Source organism: Oryctolagus cuniculus, chromosome 5 (assembly GCF_051225735.1).
Source record: "Oryctolagus cuniculus isolate XC-2025 breed Fujian yellow rabbit chromosome 5, ASM5122573v1, whole genome shotgun sequence".
Taxonomy (NCBI): domain Eukaryota; kingdom Metazoa; phylum Chordata; class Mammalia; order Lagomorpha; family Leporidae; genus Oryctolagus; species Oryctolagus cuniculus.
In genome coordinates, this window is record NC_142871.1 from 98,593,524 (window position 1) to 98,612,911 (window position 19,388).

Sequence of the window (19,388 nt, forward strand, 5' to 3'; positions counted from 1 at the left end):
CAAGCACAGAAAGACAGTATGTGATCTCAGTCATATATAGAGTGTAAAAAACAGGTGATCTCATAGCATTTAGAGTATAATGGTGGTTATCAGAGGTTGGGGAGTGAGAGAGTGGGGAAAGGTTATTGATGGGCACTAGGTTATAGCTAGACAGGAGTGAGAAGTTCTGGGACTCTACTGTCCACTGGATAACTATATATAATGGTAGTATACTGTATATTTTTCTACTTAAAAAAAAACAGAAGGTAGGATTTTAAATGTTTTTACCATAAAGAAATGTTAAGTGTTTGAGGAGATATGTTTACTCTGATTGGGCATTACAATGTATGCATATATTTAAACATCATATGGTACCTCATTAATATGTAGTTTTTATATGTCCTTTAGAAGAAAAAAAAAACTTTCAAGTAGTGGAAGTAGTGACAATGGCAGTGGAAGTGGCAGCTACAGCCAGGATGTGAGCAGAGTGACGCCCATGTGGGAGGCAGCCACACTCCTGGGGAAACTGTTGAGCACAACTGCTATGCTGAAAGGTGGTTCTGTACCTGCTCTGCTTGTGCTTAGCAATAGCCTGGAAATCCAGCAGGACCAGTCACTTGGAGTTAATCCACAATCCCCACAAAAATGGGATAAAGGCAAAGTATTTGAAGTGATGTTGTCTACAGAGCACTTCCACCACAGAAACTGTAACCTTTATATGAAGTCTCTACCATCAACAGATTTCCAAGCAACAATCAGTGTTCCACACAATCACATATAGTCACGAGAACTTCTATTTGATCAATGATATGAAGGATCTAGAAGCGGAAGTACTACATCCAACCATATGGGCAAAGCTTTCAGTAAGCCATAGGAATTGATCATATTAAAGAGTTAGTAGATGATTCCCTAAATAATGTCAGAAAGTACAATCCAATGCTTTGGTTTTCAGAGTGCATTTGGTTATGGGGGATGGAATAATGGAGTATGCTACAGAAGCCCCATATGACACTATTCACTTAGGAGCTACAGTCACCATTGTGTCCCAAACACTAACAGACCAGATAAAGCCTGGTGGAAGCCTGTGACATTGCTGATCAGTCTTTAAGGTGGGAGCCAAATTTGGAGCAGTATGACAGGACACAAGACAGCAGCATCAAAATGACACCTCTGAAGGGAGTAATATATGTACCTCTAACAGATTTTTAAAAAGCAGTAGTCCATGTGGATGTTACCCTATCTTCTGCTCTTTCTTCTTCCACACGTGCAAAGGATAAACTGTAAGCATCAGCTTGACCAGCCTGTAATAATCCAGTGGATTTCTCATCTCAGTCCTCAAAGCTTTATGAAAACCAGCAGCATCACAGCTTGCTTTAGACTGTTACACGATTATTTTCAACATGAAAGTACATGATTTTGCAGGGTTTTCTAATTATTCAAGTAGACACCCAGCCCAGTTGCTAGAGGAAGGTTGTAAAGTAGAAATGCAGGTGTATTTCTTTCACAGTCTCACATTTTACTTTAAAGTCTTAAAAGAAGGGTTCTGCAAAATGGAAAATTTAATTTGCAAACTTATTTTGAGAAATGGTTTTCCTTTTCTTAGATACTTCATTCTATTCTGGTATTAATTTATCAGATCACTTTTGTAATTGGGTGACACTACCACTCACAACTTAAGATGCGTGGTATTTAGATATACATGAGATATTACTTAGAAAACAGAGAGGAGAGATCTGGCACCGTGGTGCGGTGGTTAAGCCACTGTTTTTGATGCAAGCATCCCATATGGGCACCAGTTTGAGTCCTGGTTGCTCCACTTCCAATCCAAGTCCCTGTTAATGTGCCTGAGAAAGCAGCAGAACATGGCCCAAGTACTTGGGCCCCACCACCCATGTGGGAAACCTAGATGGAGGTCCAGGCCTCTGGCTTTGGCCTGGCCCAGCCCTGGCTAAACCAGCAGATGGAAGATCTCCATCCCTACCTCCTTTCAATAAAACTCTGGCTTTCAAATAAAATAAGTAAATCTTAAAAAAAAAAAAAAAGGAAGGAAGAAAAAGAAATGAACTCTCTTTTTAAAGCTTTGAAGTACTGTCATAGAATAGCTTGTTACAGATACAGTAAGCTGCTTTGTTACCCTTTTAAAACCAGGCATTTGTAAATACTGAAACTTAAGATGCCAAATTATGTCCTATAAACAATCAGCTGCTCAGACTGGACACCACTGTCATAGTTCTTTCTTCTTCTCTCTACATGTGATAGGAGATTTGTAGCTTAGTGTTGGCATTACTATTTCTGGGCTGGGCAGATGCTGGGAGCCAGTAATGCAATCAAGGCCTCCCATGTGGATGGCAGGAAGCTGGAGTTGGGAACCCGAGACAGAACTTGAACCCAGGCCCTCCCATGCGGGACACTGACATCTTACCAATAGACTAAGTTCTCTTTATTGGCTTTTCTATTTCTAATTGGCTCCTGACAAGGTATACGAATCTAACATGTTGTGTAAGCTGCTTCCTAGGTACTGCACAGCTTAGGAAGTGCTGTTTTGTCAAAGTTCAGAGTTAAGAAGGTATAAATATTTTAATTTTAAAAGAGTCTTTGGGGCCCGCATTGTGGCATAGCAGGTAAAGCTGCTGCCTGCGATGCCAGCATCTCATATGGGCACCAGTTCGAGTCCCAGCTGCTCCACTTCCAAAGCAGTCCTTGTTGATGTACCTGGGAAAACAGCGAAGGATGAGCCAAGCCCTTGGGTCCTTGCACCCACATGAGAAACCCTGCAGAAGCTCCTGGCTGCTGGCTTCTGGCTGGCCCAACCCTGGCCATTGTGGCCATCTGGTAGGTGAAGCAGCTGATGGAAGATATCTCTCTCTTGCTTCTGTGTGTGTGTATGTATGTACGTGTGTGTGTGTTCCTCTCTCTGTGATGCTCTGCCTTTCAAACAAATAAAAGCAAAATCTTTATTTAAAAAAGTCTTTATAGTCATACTCATGATTAGATTTTAAAAAGAAAATTGGCAATTATTTCTAAGACATTATGTGATACATTTTTATGTATAGATGAGAAAACCATCAGGCATTACCAGTGTCTGAAGAAGACCAGGATGGCCAACAACTTTTACCAAGAGAAAAAGCCATCTTCTACTTCTTTTTCATTTATGTATTTACATAAATACATAAATCAAATACGTTATTTATTTAAGACTCCCAATATTTACCTTTACCAAAATCCTCTGGGTGATGGCATCGGAAGCACTGGGTGAAACAGCTATTACTGTGATAGGAATTTCTCCCAGCTGTGTTGGCCTGACAGGGAAAACAACAGTCGCCCCATCCTCACTGGGGACCAAAATGGTTTGCTGGTGTCCCGTGGCATTTATTTCACTTGAAGTCATTAGAATATCAAATTTGTCACTTTTCTCAATTATTACCTTAACCTGGAAGAAAAAAAAACACCAAGATTTTGTATGATAACTGCTCTTCAGGGAAGATATTTTTATCATCACTTTAAGTAGTATTAAGTCTGTGAGGTTTAAGACTAGAGAAAAATTAGATTCAGCCTGAGAGAGGATGAAGGCTATCAGAAAAGACTTCAGATCTTGTCTATACTTCTCTTCTCCACTGCACCATATCTGGAGAAAGGACACCTTCAGCCCCATTTCTAGTCTGCCCACTAACAAACGCAGTATGGGAAGCCACTGGGTGCTAAGACTGTGCACAGAAAAGCTGTTCCACATATTGGTATCACTATCAGAGCCTGATTCAATTTTGTCACCCTAGGAGACGCCGGTGCCATTAGAAATAATGAGAGCAATACGTGTGAGAATCCCTGCAAAAACTATTTCAAGGAAAGCACAAGTCAGTCCTGAAGCGTATCTTGCTTGTAAACCCTGGTGAAGCTGTCAGTCTCACCAAGAACAGCATTAGATTTACATTTTATTAACCATATTCCCGCTTCTTGTGTGCTTCTAAAATAGTTTTGTAAAAGTAATAATGATAATTCTCATTGCATAGATGAGGAAACTACCATTAAATTCTATTTACTGCTAAGCAGTGGGCCAGACATGGAAAGTGGGCCTTCTGACTTCAGATCTTTCGCTCACAATACTGTATCACATTGAGTGGATTAAAAAGTAAAATTTTAAAATAAAAATAGATATAGTGCTTAGAGAGATTATTGCATTTTCATGCAATAAGGTTAATTCCATATCCCCACTCATTTTGGGGCGGGGGCAATATCAATCCCATAGTCTGCACTACTAACAGCACAACATAAACAGTGGGCCTAATCCCTATCCTCCAGGGCACTGACTAGCTAGGCAAACACAAGACACAAGAGCCAAGAAATAAACCCTTGAAAATACAAGGCACTGCATCAACACGGAGACTACAAGCACAACAGAATGGGTGAGAGTCCTCAGGAAAGGCATTTTAGACTCAAGGCAGGTCCTGAAGGGGTTATTCATGCCAATTGCCACAGGCATGGAACGGCAATGAGCAGTGGCACACATTTCAGGGAGACCAGGGGAAAATGCACAGAGGCAAGAGAAAGGAATGCCTCAGGCACAATAGGAAATGAAAGGGCTACTGTGTTGAGGGTTAAGAAGAGAAAGTGTATAGACATTAATTAAGCAGAAGAAATCACTGACAAAGATAATTTATGTTCAATTGCCCAGCAATATACACGAATAAAAGGCTGAGAAGCCCAAATGCCCAAACATTACCCAAGCCAATCCCTGTATGACTTTTCCAATCTCTCATGACGTATAAATGATCAACAAAACCTTGAATATATTACCTCAATAGCATCTTTCAAATAACTGAATATGGTTACTTCCAAAGCAAATTCTTCACCTCTGATAAGAGAGTAGGGAAGATTCAAAAAAATGAAAAATGGCTGGAAGGCTTGTAGCTGGAAAAAACATAATGAGTACATATTTTTACTCACATCAGAAGTATTCACATCTTATCCAACTAAATGCAACCTTTACAAAACCTGTGACACTTATAGCTTCACCTAGAAATGCCCAGTTGCTATTAGCCAAGAGGAAATAGCATCTTATCCCAAGTGAATGTTGGCAAAATTATTTATGTTATTAAAACAATAATCACTACATCTTATTAAGAGCCTACTAGGAATCAAGCACATCATAAATTATTTCACATAAGCATTATAATTCTATAAGAATATTACACTCTGATTTTATACAGAAGAAAACAAAGTTCAGAAACCTCCATAACTAGTACAAGATCATTTTGCTGGCAAGTGGAAGAGTCGAGACTGGATCCCAGCCTGTCTGATGCCAAAGCAAGATGTCCTTCTATTATGCTGATATTGACTCAATCAATCTGTTTTAAAAGCCACTGGACAAGCCAAACAGCCTGTTTTATTCCAGTGTGAGAAATCTCGGTGTGGCAGGCCCAGTGATGTTCTGCTTACTCCGTTTGACAAGTACACATGTGCTTTCTCTTTGCTGATGCAACACTAAGAGTGTTAGCCAACTCCTACAGGGACAGTGAGCCCTTCCCTTCTTTCTGAAGCCAAACCTTGGTTAGTTAAAACTGATGCTTCCACTGGACGCCGTAGTTCCCTCTAAACACCTCTACAGGGTTTCTTAGATTGTCACCGATTGGAGAGTACTATTAGCACTTCACAGGCAAAGGTCTAGAATGCTCAGGGCAGTCTCAGACAATGAAGAATTGCCTCATGTTCCTAATCATTCTTGAGTATTTCTTCAGACATTCATGTAGATAAAGTAATGCTTATAATGTGCTGAGGTTCCAATCTAATTCTAATTCTTATATCACCAAAGCATTTTTCAATACACACTGTATTTTCCATGAACACATGTACATTATAAACTGAGAGAAGACTGTGCCTTGATTTGTTTTTAACTGTACCAAAAGTTGTTCACCATTTCATAGAGTTACATCACCACAAGCAGTACCACTCAGGATTTTTAGGTTGCTGAAATAACACATTTATCATACTGAATCTATGGTTGTTACACGCAGGGAGATTCTAAGTGTGGTACAAACATTTCAGTATGTCACCCTGCCTTCAAGTTCAAGTCACTTACATAATGAAGTACATATTTTATTACATACTACTTTCCATTTATTTCTCCTTAGTATTTCACTTAGGGCATCAGACTGATGTTTTGCAAAGTTGTATGTGTAGGTTATACTTTCTCTGAATTTCTTTCTTTTTTTTTTTTTTTTTTTTTTTTTTTTTGGACAGGCAGAGTGGATAGCGAGAGAGAGAGACAGAGAGAAAGGTCTTCCTTTTGCCGTTGGTTCACCCTCCAATGGCCGCCGCGGCTGGCGCGCTGCGGCCAGCGCACCACACTGATCCGATGGCAGGAGCCAGGTACTTCTCCTGGTCTCTCATGGGGTGCAGGGCCCAAGCACTTGGGCCATCCTCCACTGCACTCCCTGGCCACAGCAGAGAGCTGGCCTGGAAGAGGGGCAACCGGGACAGAATCCGGTGCCCCGACCGGGACTAGAACCCCGTGTGCCGGCGCCACAAGGCGGAGGATTAGCCTAGTGAGCCGCGGTGCCGGCCTCTGAATTTCATTTTGAGATGGTAAAGAGGAAACACAAAATATCTGTTATGAAAAGGGGACTTTAGATGGAATGGGTGAGAGCCACTACTCTAAGGCCACTCATGGTCATTGTATTCCTCTTGCCAGAGACAAGTTTAGAAAACAATGTGTGATGCAATTTGACCAAAGAGATGTGAAGGAATTTCTGCTATGGGACATCTTGAGAAGTTCTGCTCATCTTTGAAGAGGGACACATGGAATTGCCTTTGTAAGTGGTTAGATCCAGTCAATAATAAACTTTTCTATCCAAATCTTAATATGGACATAGTATATTTAATATAGCTTTTATTCTAAAATATAAAACACAAGAAAAGGAAACAAAGCCAAGGAATCCCCAAACTGTGATAAATAGCATAAGCAACAATTTTTAAAAGTCTATTAAGTAGCTGATACTTTCTTAACTTTGTGCACTATACCATTGATAAACAGCCCTTTAATATATTACCTCCACTGGAGCAGTTGTTAGTCCAAGACCTAAGTCTTCAGAGATGACAAAGGCATTTGCAACCCAAGAAGTGATGGAATCAGGTACAGTCACTTCAAATTCTTGGTCAGTCTTGGATCTGGAGCCAATATAAACATGTAAAAAAATCACAAAACCAAGAACAGACATTTTAAAATAAGTCAACATAGCCAAACTACTTTTAGAAGAATTTTATTTTTCTGTATCAATTATAGACCTAAATTTAAAATCATTTAAAAGATTTAAGCAAAAACAATAGATCCCAAGTTCTCAAAGAATAGCTCCCAACAAAATAATACTGTACATCACTGTATATTTTAATAAAATTTTTGGTCATTTATGTGTCTTATATCTTCAGAGTATCTTCAGAATAAACATTATTTTTCATTAATTTTGTACAGAGAATAAATGCAGAAGTTCAACTGTAACTACAGTGTTTTCCTCTCAATTTACAGAAACACTTGCTCTCTGTATCCCTGCCAGTTGTGTGACTGATTTGTTGGGACTTTTTTCTAATTATATTTGACTCATGTCTTCTTTCAGGTATCTTAAATGGCTGACTATAAAATACTGTGTAGATTTTATGCTTTATCTGCTTGCTTATCAGGTAGTACGCAGTTTGCCAGCTAAGCTGAATTCCTTCCACCACACACATGCCCTCTCCCTGTGACTCACAGGGGATGTTTTATGAGGAGAAGGGTTCAGCTGGCAGCACTGCCAGAGGTCCAGGAGGGATTCTCACCCCTGCCAACAAATGTAGAACCAGAAATCCTCCTCCAGTGAGAACGATGAGATTCATGTAAGTTAAAATCACCCTTAATTTAAAATGGATCTCTCTTCTTGATATTCTCCCAATAAACCATGTGGCTTTATTAAATATCATATATAAATCCCATAAACATCATCCTAATCCAAAAACCTCTTTGTCTACCCAGTCTTAATTACACTACATTTGTACTTAAATATTAGAGGGCAAAACTTATTTAAAACAAGCACAAAATATATATGGACAAAGAACTTCATAAATTTTTACCCCATATGGGTGTCTATCCAAATCCAAGTCTCTGGAAAATGCTTTCTGACATGTGGGTAATCAACGGAAGAAAAGTCGTGAATGTCTACCATGTTCCCATCATTTTCCTCCACAAACCTCTCAGCATACTCCAAAGTATCATCTAAAAATAAACATTGACAATAGGTAGGCAAGCAGTCACTGGAGAGAATGAATTATAAGCTTGGTGCACACAATCGTAGCTCCTCAGCTGAGTTTGTCTTGTTCAAGCCTCTCATTATATAGATGAGAAACCTAAGAGAAGTCAGGGAGTTGACTCAAAACCACATGGACAGTGACATCCGGGCCAGAACTAAAAACAAACAAAAAAATTCCCTGAAAAACTACTTACAAATTGTTTAAAAATTTTTAAATTTGTATTTCTTAAGTTAAATCACATTCTTAGAGCCACCTGTAATTTTTCTCCCCTCCTCTTGCTGTCTCCCTAGTACTGATTATCATTGACTATACCACTCATAACATGCTTCAATCATTTGTTTACTGGATATCAAAATTAAAAATTTACATTGTCATACAGATGTTGGATCATCTTTTTTCACAATTTCTGTAAATCTAAAATTATTTCAAAATAAAATGTGAAGAAAATTACACTGTAGTAAGTACCAAGGTACAAAAAGGAAGGCAATGAACTCCATTCATAGACAATGGAGAAAAGAAACAAATAAAAACCTGTAATAAACATAAGTAGGGGAATAACAGACACATGGAAAAGGTCTACCATACAGAAAACGGTAGATTTTACATGGAACCCGTATATTGAAAGAGTAAGACTAGAGACCCAGTGAGCAAGGTAACAGGAGATGCAGAAAAGCTGTTTATGTAGAGAATGCTGGGAGTGGCTGGTAAACCAGAGTGGCTCCAGAGATGCAGGTGGAAGCAGACAGAGGTATGGATTAGGAACCAGCAGTGCATCATGTGTCAGACTCAGATGTAAGAAATCTTAAAGGTGTGTCCAAAGGAAGACATGAACACAAGCCTTTTGGGGCATGATCTCAGGGAGGCAATGCCCAGGATCTGGTTTGAGGCACTAAGAAGGGTAAGACATCAGTTTGAATGAAAAGAGCAACAAGAACTCCTGCTTGAAGCAAGAATAAAATATCAAGTTTATGGAAGTCTGTATGGAAGAATGGTGGAATCATTGATGCTTTTCAAAAAGTTTGTGGGAACAATGTCCCAACGAAATCAGCAGCTTACAAATGAAAACTCAGTTTAAGAAGCAATGGAGAGAGCCGGCGCCGTGGCTCAATAGGCTAATCCTCCACCTTGCGGCGCCGGCACACCGGGTTCGAGTCCCGGTTGGGGCGCCGGATTCTGTCCCGGTTGCCCCTCTTCCAGGCCAGCTCTCTGCTATGGCCAGGGAGTGCAGTGGAGGATGGCCCAGGTGCTTGGGCCCTGCACCCCATGGGAGACCAGGAAAAGCACCTGGCTCCTGGCTCCTGCCAGGATCAGCGCGGTGCGCCGGCTGCAGCGGCGGCCATTGGAGGGTGAACCAACGGCAAAAAAGGAAGACCTTTCTCTCTCTGTCTCTCTCACTGTCCACTCTGCCTGTCAAAAAAAAAAAAAAAAAAAAAGCAATGGAGAATGCAGAAGATGAATCCCACAGTGGCAGACCTTCCACAGCAACTTGTAAGGAAAGAAATTAATCTTGTTCATACCCTAATAGAAAAGAATCAACAATTAACAGCAGAAACAACAGCTAAAAGCATAAACACCTCAAAGGATTCAGCTTATATAATTCTGAAAAACTGAAGTTGAGCAAGTTTACCTTACTCATAGTGGGTATCACAACAGCTGTACACAAGAGTAGAGTTTTCTTTTTTTTTTTTTTTTTTTTTTTTTTTTAGTGAATGTAGGCTATTTTTTCATTTGACAGAGTTAGACAGTGAGAGAGAGAGAGAGAGAGAGAAAGGTCTTCCTTCCGTTGGTTCACCCCCCAAATGGCCACCACGGCCGGAGCTATGCCGATCCGAAGCCAGGAGCCAGGTGCTTCTTCCTGGTCTCCCACGAGGGTACAGGCGCCCAATCACCTGGGCCATCCTCCACTGCCTTCCCGGGACACAGCAGAGAGCTGGAATGGAAGAGGAGCAGCCAGGACTAGAACCGGCGCTCATACGGGATGCCAGCGCCACAGGCAGAGGATTAACCAAGTGAGCCATGGTGCCGGCCCATGAGTAGAGTTTTCAATAGGAATTTGAAACAAGTGGGACCAAGATCTTGAAGCATTTCTTTGAATTGTAATAGGAGATGAAACATGGCTTTTCTAGTATGATCCTGAAGGTAAAGTGCAATCAAAGCAATGGCCTCCAAGGATGGAAGCGGTCCAGTTCCAGCAAAAGTGGACTGGGTGAGGGAAAGAGTCATGACAACCACTTTTTGGGAGGCACAAGGTATTTTGTATGTGGACTTTCTGGAGGGCCAAAGAACTGTAACAACTCGTTAGGAGCGTTTTTGAGAAAGTTAGCCAGAACTTTAACAGAAAAACACCAGGAAAGCTTCAGAAGAGTCACTGTGCACCATGACAATGCCCCTGCTCATTCCTGTCATCAACATAATCTGCAAGAGTTTCAACGGAAACCCGGAGGCAGCTGCCTTACAATCATGATTTGGCTCTTTCCTTTTTCTTTCTTAATCTTAAAGAGATCTCTAAAGGGCATCCATTTATTCCTTCAATTGAAATGAACAAGACAGCACTGACACAGTGAAATTTCCAGGACCCTCAGGTATTTAGGGGTGAAGTTAAATGGCTGATACCACTGCTTACAAGAGCGTCCTGAGGGGCCGGCACTGTGGCGCAGTGGGTTAACGCCCTGGCCTGAAGCGCCAGCATCCCATAAGGGCCCCGGTTCGAGTCCCAGCTGCTCCTCTTCTGATCCAGCTCTCTGCTATGGCCTGGGAAAGCAGTAGGAGATGGCCCAAGTCCTTGGGCCCCTGCACCTGTGTGGGAGACCTGGAAGAAGCTCCTGGCTCCTGGCTCCTGGCTCCTGGCTTCAGATCAGCACAGCTCCGGCTTTTGCGGCCGACTGGGGAGTGAACCATCAGATGGAAGACCTCTCTCTCTCTCTGCCTCTCCTCTCTGTGTGTAATTCTGACTTTAAAATAAAATAAATAAATCTTTAAAAAAAATAGTGTCCTGAACTTGATGGCTTTTATGTAGATAACAGTTTACACTTTTTGGTTTTTATTTTTTTAAGGGTATGCCTAGGAAAAAATCCATTCTGTGTTATATTCTTTGCATTCCATTTTCCTTTAGTTTCCAAATAAAGAACATCTCATACAGAAAAAGGAAGTGAGCCAAATGCAAAGGTATGTCCAAAATATGACAGTGAGTGTTAGGTAAAACTGGCATAAAATGAGAAGAGAAAAAATAGTTGGGTCCAGATTTTAAAATATCAAGTAAAATGCTGAAGGATTTGGACTTAATCCTTTAAACAATGATGATTCACTGAAAATGTTAAAATAAACTAAAAACATGATTTAGCTCATGTTGCATACATATAACTCTGACAACTTCATGAACAATGGCTTGGAGCTGGGGCAAAATGGAGGCTGACAAAACAATGAGTTAGGAGGTTACTGCATTGGTCAAGGAGATACTGCTGAGGGTCTGAAGCCAATCAGAGGCTAGGAGAGAAGGGTCTCAAGCAATTTGCTCCTCCTCTTGGCTGAATGTCGTCAGTGTGCACCTACGGCATGCTTACCTTTCCCTACCACAGCCCTTAGCACACTCCTCTATGTATATCTTGGTCTGGCCACTAGACCAAGCTGGAGTCCCCATTGCCCCAGACATGCAACTAACATCATACTGCCTATTCAATAATGAATGAACAAATTGTATCTGAAAGATAACAAGAAAATGGCACTCATAATGATCCAATATATATCAAGCACTTTGAGCTGCTGAAATATGTGTATGTAAGACTGCATTTGTGTCAAATCAATGGTTAAGCATGTTATTCTACTACAGTTTTAATGAACTGTGATTATTTTAAAATTTACTGTACATGGGTGAAATGGTCATATTTTCATTTGTTTATAGCTCTTGCTTATATTCCTGCTGAACTAAGGTATTTTTACTTTTTACTAGTTGATCTCTTTATTTACTGGAGCATTAAGCCCTTGGCTATAATGTTAATTAAAAATGTATTTTCTCAAAAACTAAAAAGGAAGGAAGGAAGGGAGGGAAGGAGGAAGGAGAGAGGGAAAAGAGGATGAGAAGCAAGAAGAAAATACCAGTATATTCTTAGGGTTCTCTGAACTATATTTTATTAGTTTTTTTTTTTGGTATTAATATTACATTAACATAAAAATAAAAGAAAATTTTTAAAAAACCACATTCATACCTACTACATGCAGTATGATTTTTTACATTTGCATTTTACCTCCTAACAACCCTAAGAGACAAGTAATATTACCAACTCTATATGTTAAGAGAAAATCAGAGGCTTAGAGAGTTTACTTAAGTTATAAGGTCAGAATTGAAAGCAAGGGGTATTTGATAGCCTCTGTGCTGTTCCACCTCAGAGAGAAAGAAAGGAAGTAATCAAGGATGAATCCTGGGTTTCTGATTTGGATATCTAGGAATGTAACAATTTTATTAAAAGAGATAGGAAAATGTCAATTCAAGGAATCAGCTCAATTAAATCATATCAAGAAAGGGAAGATCAAGGCTGTGAGGCAAGAGAAGCCCACAAAGCTGGTTTGTGATATACTGAATTTAAGATATCTGCATGGTCTCAGAGTACAGAAACAGAAGAGTAAGATTAATGGTTGAATTGTTCCTGAGTTGAGTTTAGTGAAGGAGATTTGACAGAGTAAGCAACTGGGAAGAAAATCCACCAAATCCATTAACCTGTAGTCCAGGCCAAGTGTTGTAGAGGAGTAAAGGCAGACTAAATGAATAGCACAGAATAACCAGAAGTCAGGGAACTGAAAAATCTTAGTTAGAACAAAGAACATGCCTAATAGATTTGGGAAGTGGGGACTATAGAAGGTAGCAGGACAGGCATGTGAGATGTTAGGAGCACAGTGCAGTTGGTAACATGGCCTTGGATCCCATTATTGCAACTGTGGCGATCACAGGATAGTGCAGGTTCAACTGAGGTTCAAACCCACCCCACCCCACCCACAGGATAACAACAGGAGTAAGAACTGAAATCCTGTGTGAGCGGGAAAGAGGAAGTACATTGATTGAATGTTAATGGAAGGAGCTTTGACTGGAATTTTTGAGCTTCAACTGATAAGGAGCTCTTCTTCCCTCAGAGTTTTTGAACAGTGGTCTGATAGTAGGCACGAAAACACTGGAATCTTCCGTACCTACTGATCCCGAGCCAGAAGAGCAGCAGAGAAATGAACATGGGTCACTTGAGAAGGTGCATACAGCGCTAGTTAGAGTCTCAGGTTTCCTCTGTTACAGTGAAAAGGTAGAAAAGAGTTCTCAGGAAAGGTAAGAGATACAGTATCACTGATGAGTGTAACAGGAGTCGGCAGGTCAGATTTGGTAAGTAAATGCAATCCAAGAGGGGTCAAAGCTGGACTGACAAATGGACAAATCTTCAGTATCCAGAGATCATGATGACTACATAAAATCTCCAAGACTATAAAATTATCTTTCATGCTTCAGGAAAGAACGGGCCCAAGGCCAGTCAGCTGGGGCTCAGTGTAGAGTAACTGAGTACACCTGACAAAAACAGGAGAATCCAGGGGTACAAACTGACAGTTCTGAATGCCTTTCAAGATGTTATTAGTGTAATTTTACCTGAAAGCAATCGTCCATTCCCATTTACATATTTCCTACAGTCAAAACATTTTATGACTTCTCCTTCAAAGTGCATTTAGTATTGTTGATGACCAACTCCATTTAGCAATTCTGGGGATCAGTATACACACAAACGAGACGGGTGCATGCACGTGCACATGGGTACACCGTTATACTTTATGACATTTTGGCTACTTTCCAGGTGAACATTAAAAAGTTAGAGGACACAAATGTTTCAAAAACATGTTCTTTTTAACTAATTCCAAAATAATACCACAGTTTGCAATATAAATTGGAAGCTCTTCAAATATGTACGAAAATAAAACTACCTTAACGAACTACAAAAAGTCAGGGGAAAGCATTCATTTAAAAAGATCTAGACAGGAGCCCATATGAACATTCCATGCCATGACCTGAGTATATATCCAAGTACATTAAACTCCAAATATTTTAAGACAAGAGAACAGAAAATGAAAATCATAACATCTACGTTCAACCACAAAGTATCCATACTAAACAAGTAATATAAACACCTGAGGTAAAAGACAAATAATTTACAAGCCAGGTTTTACTTACAAACACCATCAATATAATCCTTCGTAAGGGTTGCATCCGTCAACACCCAAAGGCCACATTCCTAGAAAGAATAATTGTAATTTTTCCTTTAAAAAGTTTAAATGCTCCTCCCTGAATTATCACAGAAATTTCCTCGACTCAGTATTGCTTATTTCTGAGAGCTTATGTATATACAAGTATATTAGACTTCTGTCTCTCTCCCTAATACAGCGCGCACACACACAATTTCAAACTAAGCAAAGTTATGTAAAGGTAGGAAATTATTTGTTTAATGACAATTCCATGATGCAGTTAATAAAACAGTAACATTTCATAATGAGTTCTTGTTCTGACAGTGTTTGCAATAGTAAATAATATAAATTTCTTTTCAAATTATGTAGCAAATTAAGCATACCTGAAAGACTGCAAAAGAATTCATGAACATGCCTAAATAATATCCTGTATTATAAAGTTCCAGTTCTTGGACCACCTAAGGAAAAGATAAAATAGAATGAATGGATACATATCCATCTTTTCTGTCTTCCATAATATTTCTTATAAGTAACATCATGAAAACATAGCCTTCATGTTTATCAAATTTGAAAATGATACAAATTGAGTAGTAATAAATATGTAAATGATTGTTCATGATTCAGCCAAAATTACATATTTAACTTAAACATATTTTTACTGTGTTCCGCAATCCAGAATTCAGAAGTGTGGACATGAGTTCTACAGAGGAGGAATTTAAATATCACTGATTAACTAGACCATCACAAAGACACATTAAAAATGATCCACTCTTTTGGTGGAGATAAATAAGTTAAATTTGATGGTGCTTAATATAAGTTCTGCAAAATGTCAGTTACTTGAGTTAATGAAAAATAACCTAAAGAAACAATTCACAAGAGGAAAAACAAAGTATTAATAAACATAAAAAGTACCCAAAATGTAAGTATGGAATTAGAATATGATCCAGTTTAAAAATAAAGTATCAGAAATTTAAAAAAAAAAAGTGACCCAGCAATTCCACTCCTAGGTATCTACACAAAGAACTGAAGACAGGACTCAAATAGACACTTAAAAGCCAACATTCATTGTAGCATTAGTCACACTAGCCAAAAGGTAGAAACAATCCACATGTCCATCCACACAATAGAACACTACTCAGCCATAAAGAGAAACGAAGCCCAGATACATGCTGCAACATGGAGGAAACTTGAAAACACTGTGCCAAGTGAATCCAGACAAAAAATGACAAATGTATCATTCTACTTGTATGAAATATCTAAAATAGGCAAACTCACAAAGACAGAAGTAGATTCGAGGTTACCAGGGGTTGGGGAAGGAGACTGAGAAAGCATTATTTTATGGTTACAGAGTATCTGTTTAGGGCAATAGAAAGGTTTTGGAAATAGATAGCAGCCAGGGTGGCACACTGTAGTGACATAATTAATGTCACTCAACAGTACACTGAAAAATGGCAAGAAGCAAAAATGTTGTGTTATATATGAGTTTTTTAATACAACAAAAAATTAAAGTTTTATACCTTTTTAGGTGACTTTGTATTCTTCTCCCTTATTTATGTTAGCATTAAGCAGAGAAATTAAAACAAAGGTAGAATGAAAAACCAGAAAAGTATCGATGTGCAAGTTGAAAAAAAAAAACACACTCTAGTGTAAAATTAAAACACCAATAACCACTGTTTCTACTATGCTAACAACTGCCAAGGCTGCATCCACAGTAAGCAAATACGAGGACAGAACAGGCACCAATAACAAAAATAATGTAATGAGAACACCGACAATTTCATAACGTCTCAACAAGCAGGCAAATCCAGTTAGCCCGACAACAGACAATGGAGCCAGGGCCAGACATAATGGAGAGAAGATTTCAGTTCCATGACTCTCACCCCACCGCAAAATGCAAATACATGAGGATCTGCTTCTGTTCTTGCCCAGGCACGAACAGATGGAAGTATTCTAGCAGCAGTGTTCTATCTCATAAAGAAATCCTCCTTTTCTCGCTGGCTCAATAAAAAACAGCACTGCCAAAGCTGCAGCAGAGGCTAATGATGGAAAGGCTGGTGTCTAAAAATTATTCCTGGAAGATCTAGTACAATTAAATTACTCTGTGGCCTTCCAGACGCTCTCAGCAGCATGCATAAATTCAACAAGAAAGAAAGAAGCCAAGATGGTCTGTTAGCATAGGCTTCTGACTCCTCTCTCCTGCGCCAGCTCTGGAGGAACACAAAAGAAGGAGGGAAGTTGGATGAGTAGCATGAGAAAAGCCCAGGAAGAGCTGGTGTGGAAGAGGCCAGGTGGCTCCGGTCCAAGGCAGAAGACAGTTACGGGCAACAGTCACAAGACTGGATGAGAGGTCCTGAATTCTGCTCCTCCTTCTCTCCAGGGGCGTAGCCTCAGGACAACCACTCCTTGCAACCTCCTTGCCAAAATCAGCAGCAGCTCAGACGGCCTCAGCCGATTCCAGGTCAGCACTTCCATCCTTCTGCTGTGAGAGAGCGAGAAGATACGTAGGCAGACCCAGGGCCCTCAAGCCTTCACTCTGGCCCCAACCTTCAGGGCTGACAGATCACAACCTCCAGTACTGCTTTTCCCAGGAGAGGTTAAGAGAAGTTGAACACAGGCAGGCAGCAGAGAGGATGAAGAGTAATTTCCCAGTCTGTGAGACTTGACCCTCCCTTCTCTGTAAACTCAGAGGACAGACAGATATTCAACCTTCCCCAGCAGACTTCCTCAGAGGAGCTGCCAACCCAACCAGCCTTCCCGACAGGTGAAAGCAGCCCCTGCAACTGGATGGCATACAGCACGTGAAGCAGAATTACTGAGAAGATCAACTCTGGGATTTGGGGAAATACTAGCAATATGAACCAAGAACCACATGAAAACCACATATATTGAAAATACAGCAGCTGGGATAAAGGTCACAATGCAAGGGGACAAAGCAGAAGAGAGATGAATGGTAAAAAAGAATGACCAGGCCGGCACCGCGGCTCACTAGGCTAATCCTCCGCCTTGCGGTGCCGGCACACCGGGTTCTAGTCCCGGTCGGGGTGCCGGATTCTGTCCCGGTTGCCCCTCTTCCTCTTCCAGGCCAGCTCTCTGCTGTGGCCAGGGAGTGCAGTGGAGGATGGCCCAAGTGCTTGGGCCCTGCACCCCATGGGAGACCAGGAGAAGCACCTGGCTCCTGCCATCGGATCAGTGCAGTGCACCGGCCGCAGCGCGCCGGTCGCGGCGGCCACTGGAGGATGAACCAACGGCAAAGGAAGACCTTTCTCTCTGTCTCTCTCTCTCACTGTCCACTCTGCCTGTCAAAAATGAAAAAAAAAAAAAAAGAATGACCAGGAAGCTGAAGAGCCCATTGACCAACTCTCCCAGAGACAAGTAGAAGAGACAAAGAGAAAACATAAAACAACCCTGGAGAGCAAAAGCTCCTGGTCTGCAGACCGGGCAGGCAGGGAGCCTCTGCTGTGACTTCTCCTGCGTGTTTCTTTGTTTCTGTTAATGAGCAGCAGAGAAGCTCTCATCTTCTAGAAACCAGTGACCCTTGAGGATGTGGCTGTCGATGTCACCCCAGGAAGACCAGGCCCCCTGCACACCTCCCAGATGAAGCTGTCAGAGGTGTGATATGGTCCTCAGCAGTCACCTGGTGGCTATGAGCATGCACAGCGTTCCCATGGTGCAGGCCTGGGAGAGCCACCTGTCAAGGACTTTGGACGCTCAGCTGTCAAGAGAGGAGAACAAAGGACAAGAACACAGGTAGCTTCTAGAATATTCCCCTCAGACTTTCCTGACCCACCCACCCCCAAATCCTGCAGACCTGACCCCACCTAAGAAATAACAACCAGTAGCAGTCATCAGAATCAATGTGTGAACATGAAACACGCCAATTACAATATGAAAAAACGCATTTTCAGAAATCATGGAAAGAAAAACGTAGGTAAGCATAGGAAGAGAATCAGAATAAAAATATAAACAGACAAATATCTAGATACAAGCAGGAATATGAGATAGGAAAAGACACCTTCTATAGACCCAATTCCTAACCCTGTCATCCCTGCTCCTAAATGTGCTCATAACCACAAGAACACCTGTGGTTCTAGCATCTGATAAGGAATGGAAGCAGTCATTTCTTTCAGTGACAGCCCCACTTCTCATAGGAGGAGTCCCTGGAAACTGTGCCTCATCCATTTGTTAACTAGACTTTCTGCTACAGACGTGACACTGACAGTAACAAAAAATGGAGGATGTGCATATGTCCATGCGATGCAAGATTAAATTGGAAGAGTTACAAATCTCACAGACCACTGTTCTCTTGTTCCTACCTGGAGCTTGCAGCTCCAGGATGCATGGAACACCTGTGACATGAAATAATGATCTAGAGATGACTTGGTGGAGTAATCTGAGATCTACAGTAAGAAGCCTGTCCATGCACATGGGGCATAGACAGCAGCTGCTACTTCATCATTGCAATTATAGAGACATTAGAATACCTTTGACCTTGTAAAGGGGACAATTTGCTACAGCATCATAATACTGAACACCCACAAATAGACTGATTTGTTTTTCCAAGGGTCACCACTTGTTCCCATGCAGTGCCACACTAGGCCAGAAGAGGGGCAGAAAATGATAGAAAGAAAGAAAGTACTGTCTCATGCAGCTTCCAACCCTGAATAAAGAGCAGCTAAAAGGAAGAAAAAATGAAATAATCTTTTCCCCACTTTGAAAAGAGGTTAAAGTCAGCAGGAAGAAACAAAATACATATGGACAGGAGAAAGAGTGAGCACTGTTTTACCCACCCACAGATCCTGCAGGCATTACCCACCCTGATGGATAAGCAGACAAAGAACAAATAAACAAGGCATTTACTGCAAAAAAAAAAAAAGAAAATATTAAATAAAAAGTTTACAGATATGGAGGATGGAAGTAGAAATGCCAATATCTGA

General features: G+C 40.7%; 1 protein-coding gene and 1 pseudogene across 1 annotated transcript in view; one reads left to right on the forward strand and one right to left on the reverse strand.

The window, feature by feature from the left end:
* CD109 (CD109 molecule) overlaps positions 1–19,388 on the reverse strand; it is a 168,114-nt gene that overhangs the window by 44,643 nt on the left and 104,083 nt on the right. The window contains exons 16-21 of the mRNA XM_070073883.2: positions 14,838–14,912; positions 14,444–14,504; positions 8,074–8,215; positions 7,023–7,140; positions 4,771–4,884; positions 3,191–3,409 (exon numbers count right to left, since the gene is read on the reverse strand). Coding sequence (XP_069929984.2) covers positions 3,191–3,409; positions 4,771–4,884; positions 7,023–7,140; positions 8,074–8,215; positions 14,444–14,504; positions 14,838–14,912 — 729 coding nt within the window. The remainder of the gene's footprint in view (positions 1–3,190; positions 3,410–4,770; positions 4,885–7,022; positions 7,141–8,073; positions 8,216–14,443; positions 14,505–14,837; positions 14,913–19,388) is intronic.
* Positions 476–1,188, forward strand: LOC127493147 (protein-L-isoaspartate(D-aspartate) O-methyltransferase pseudogene; annotated as a pseudogene).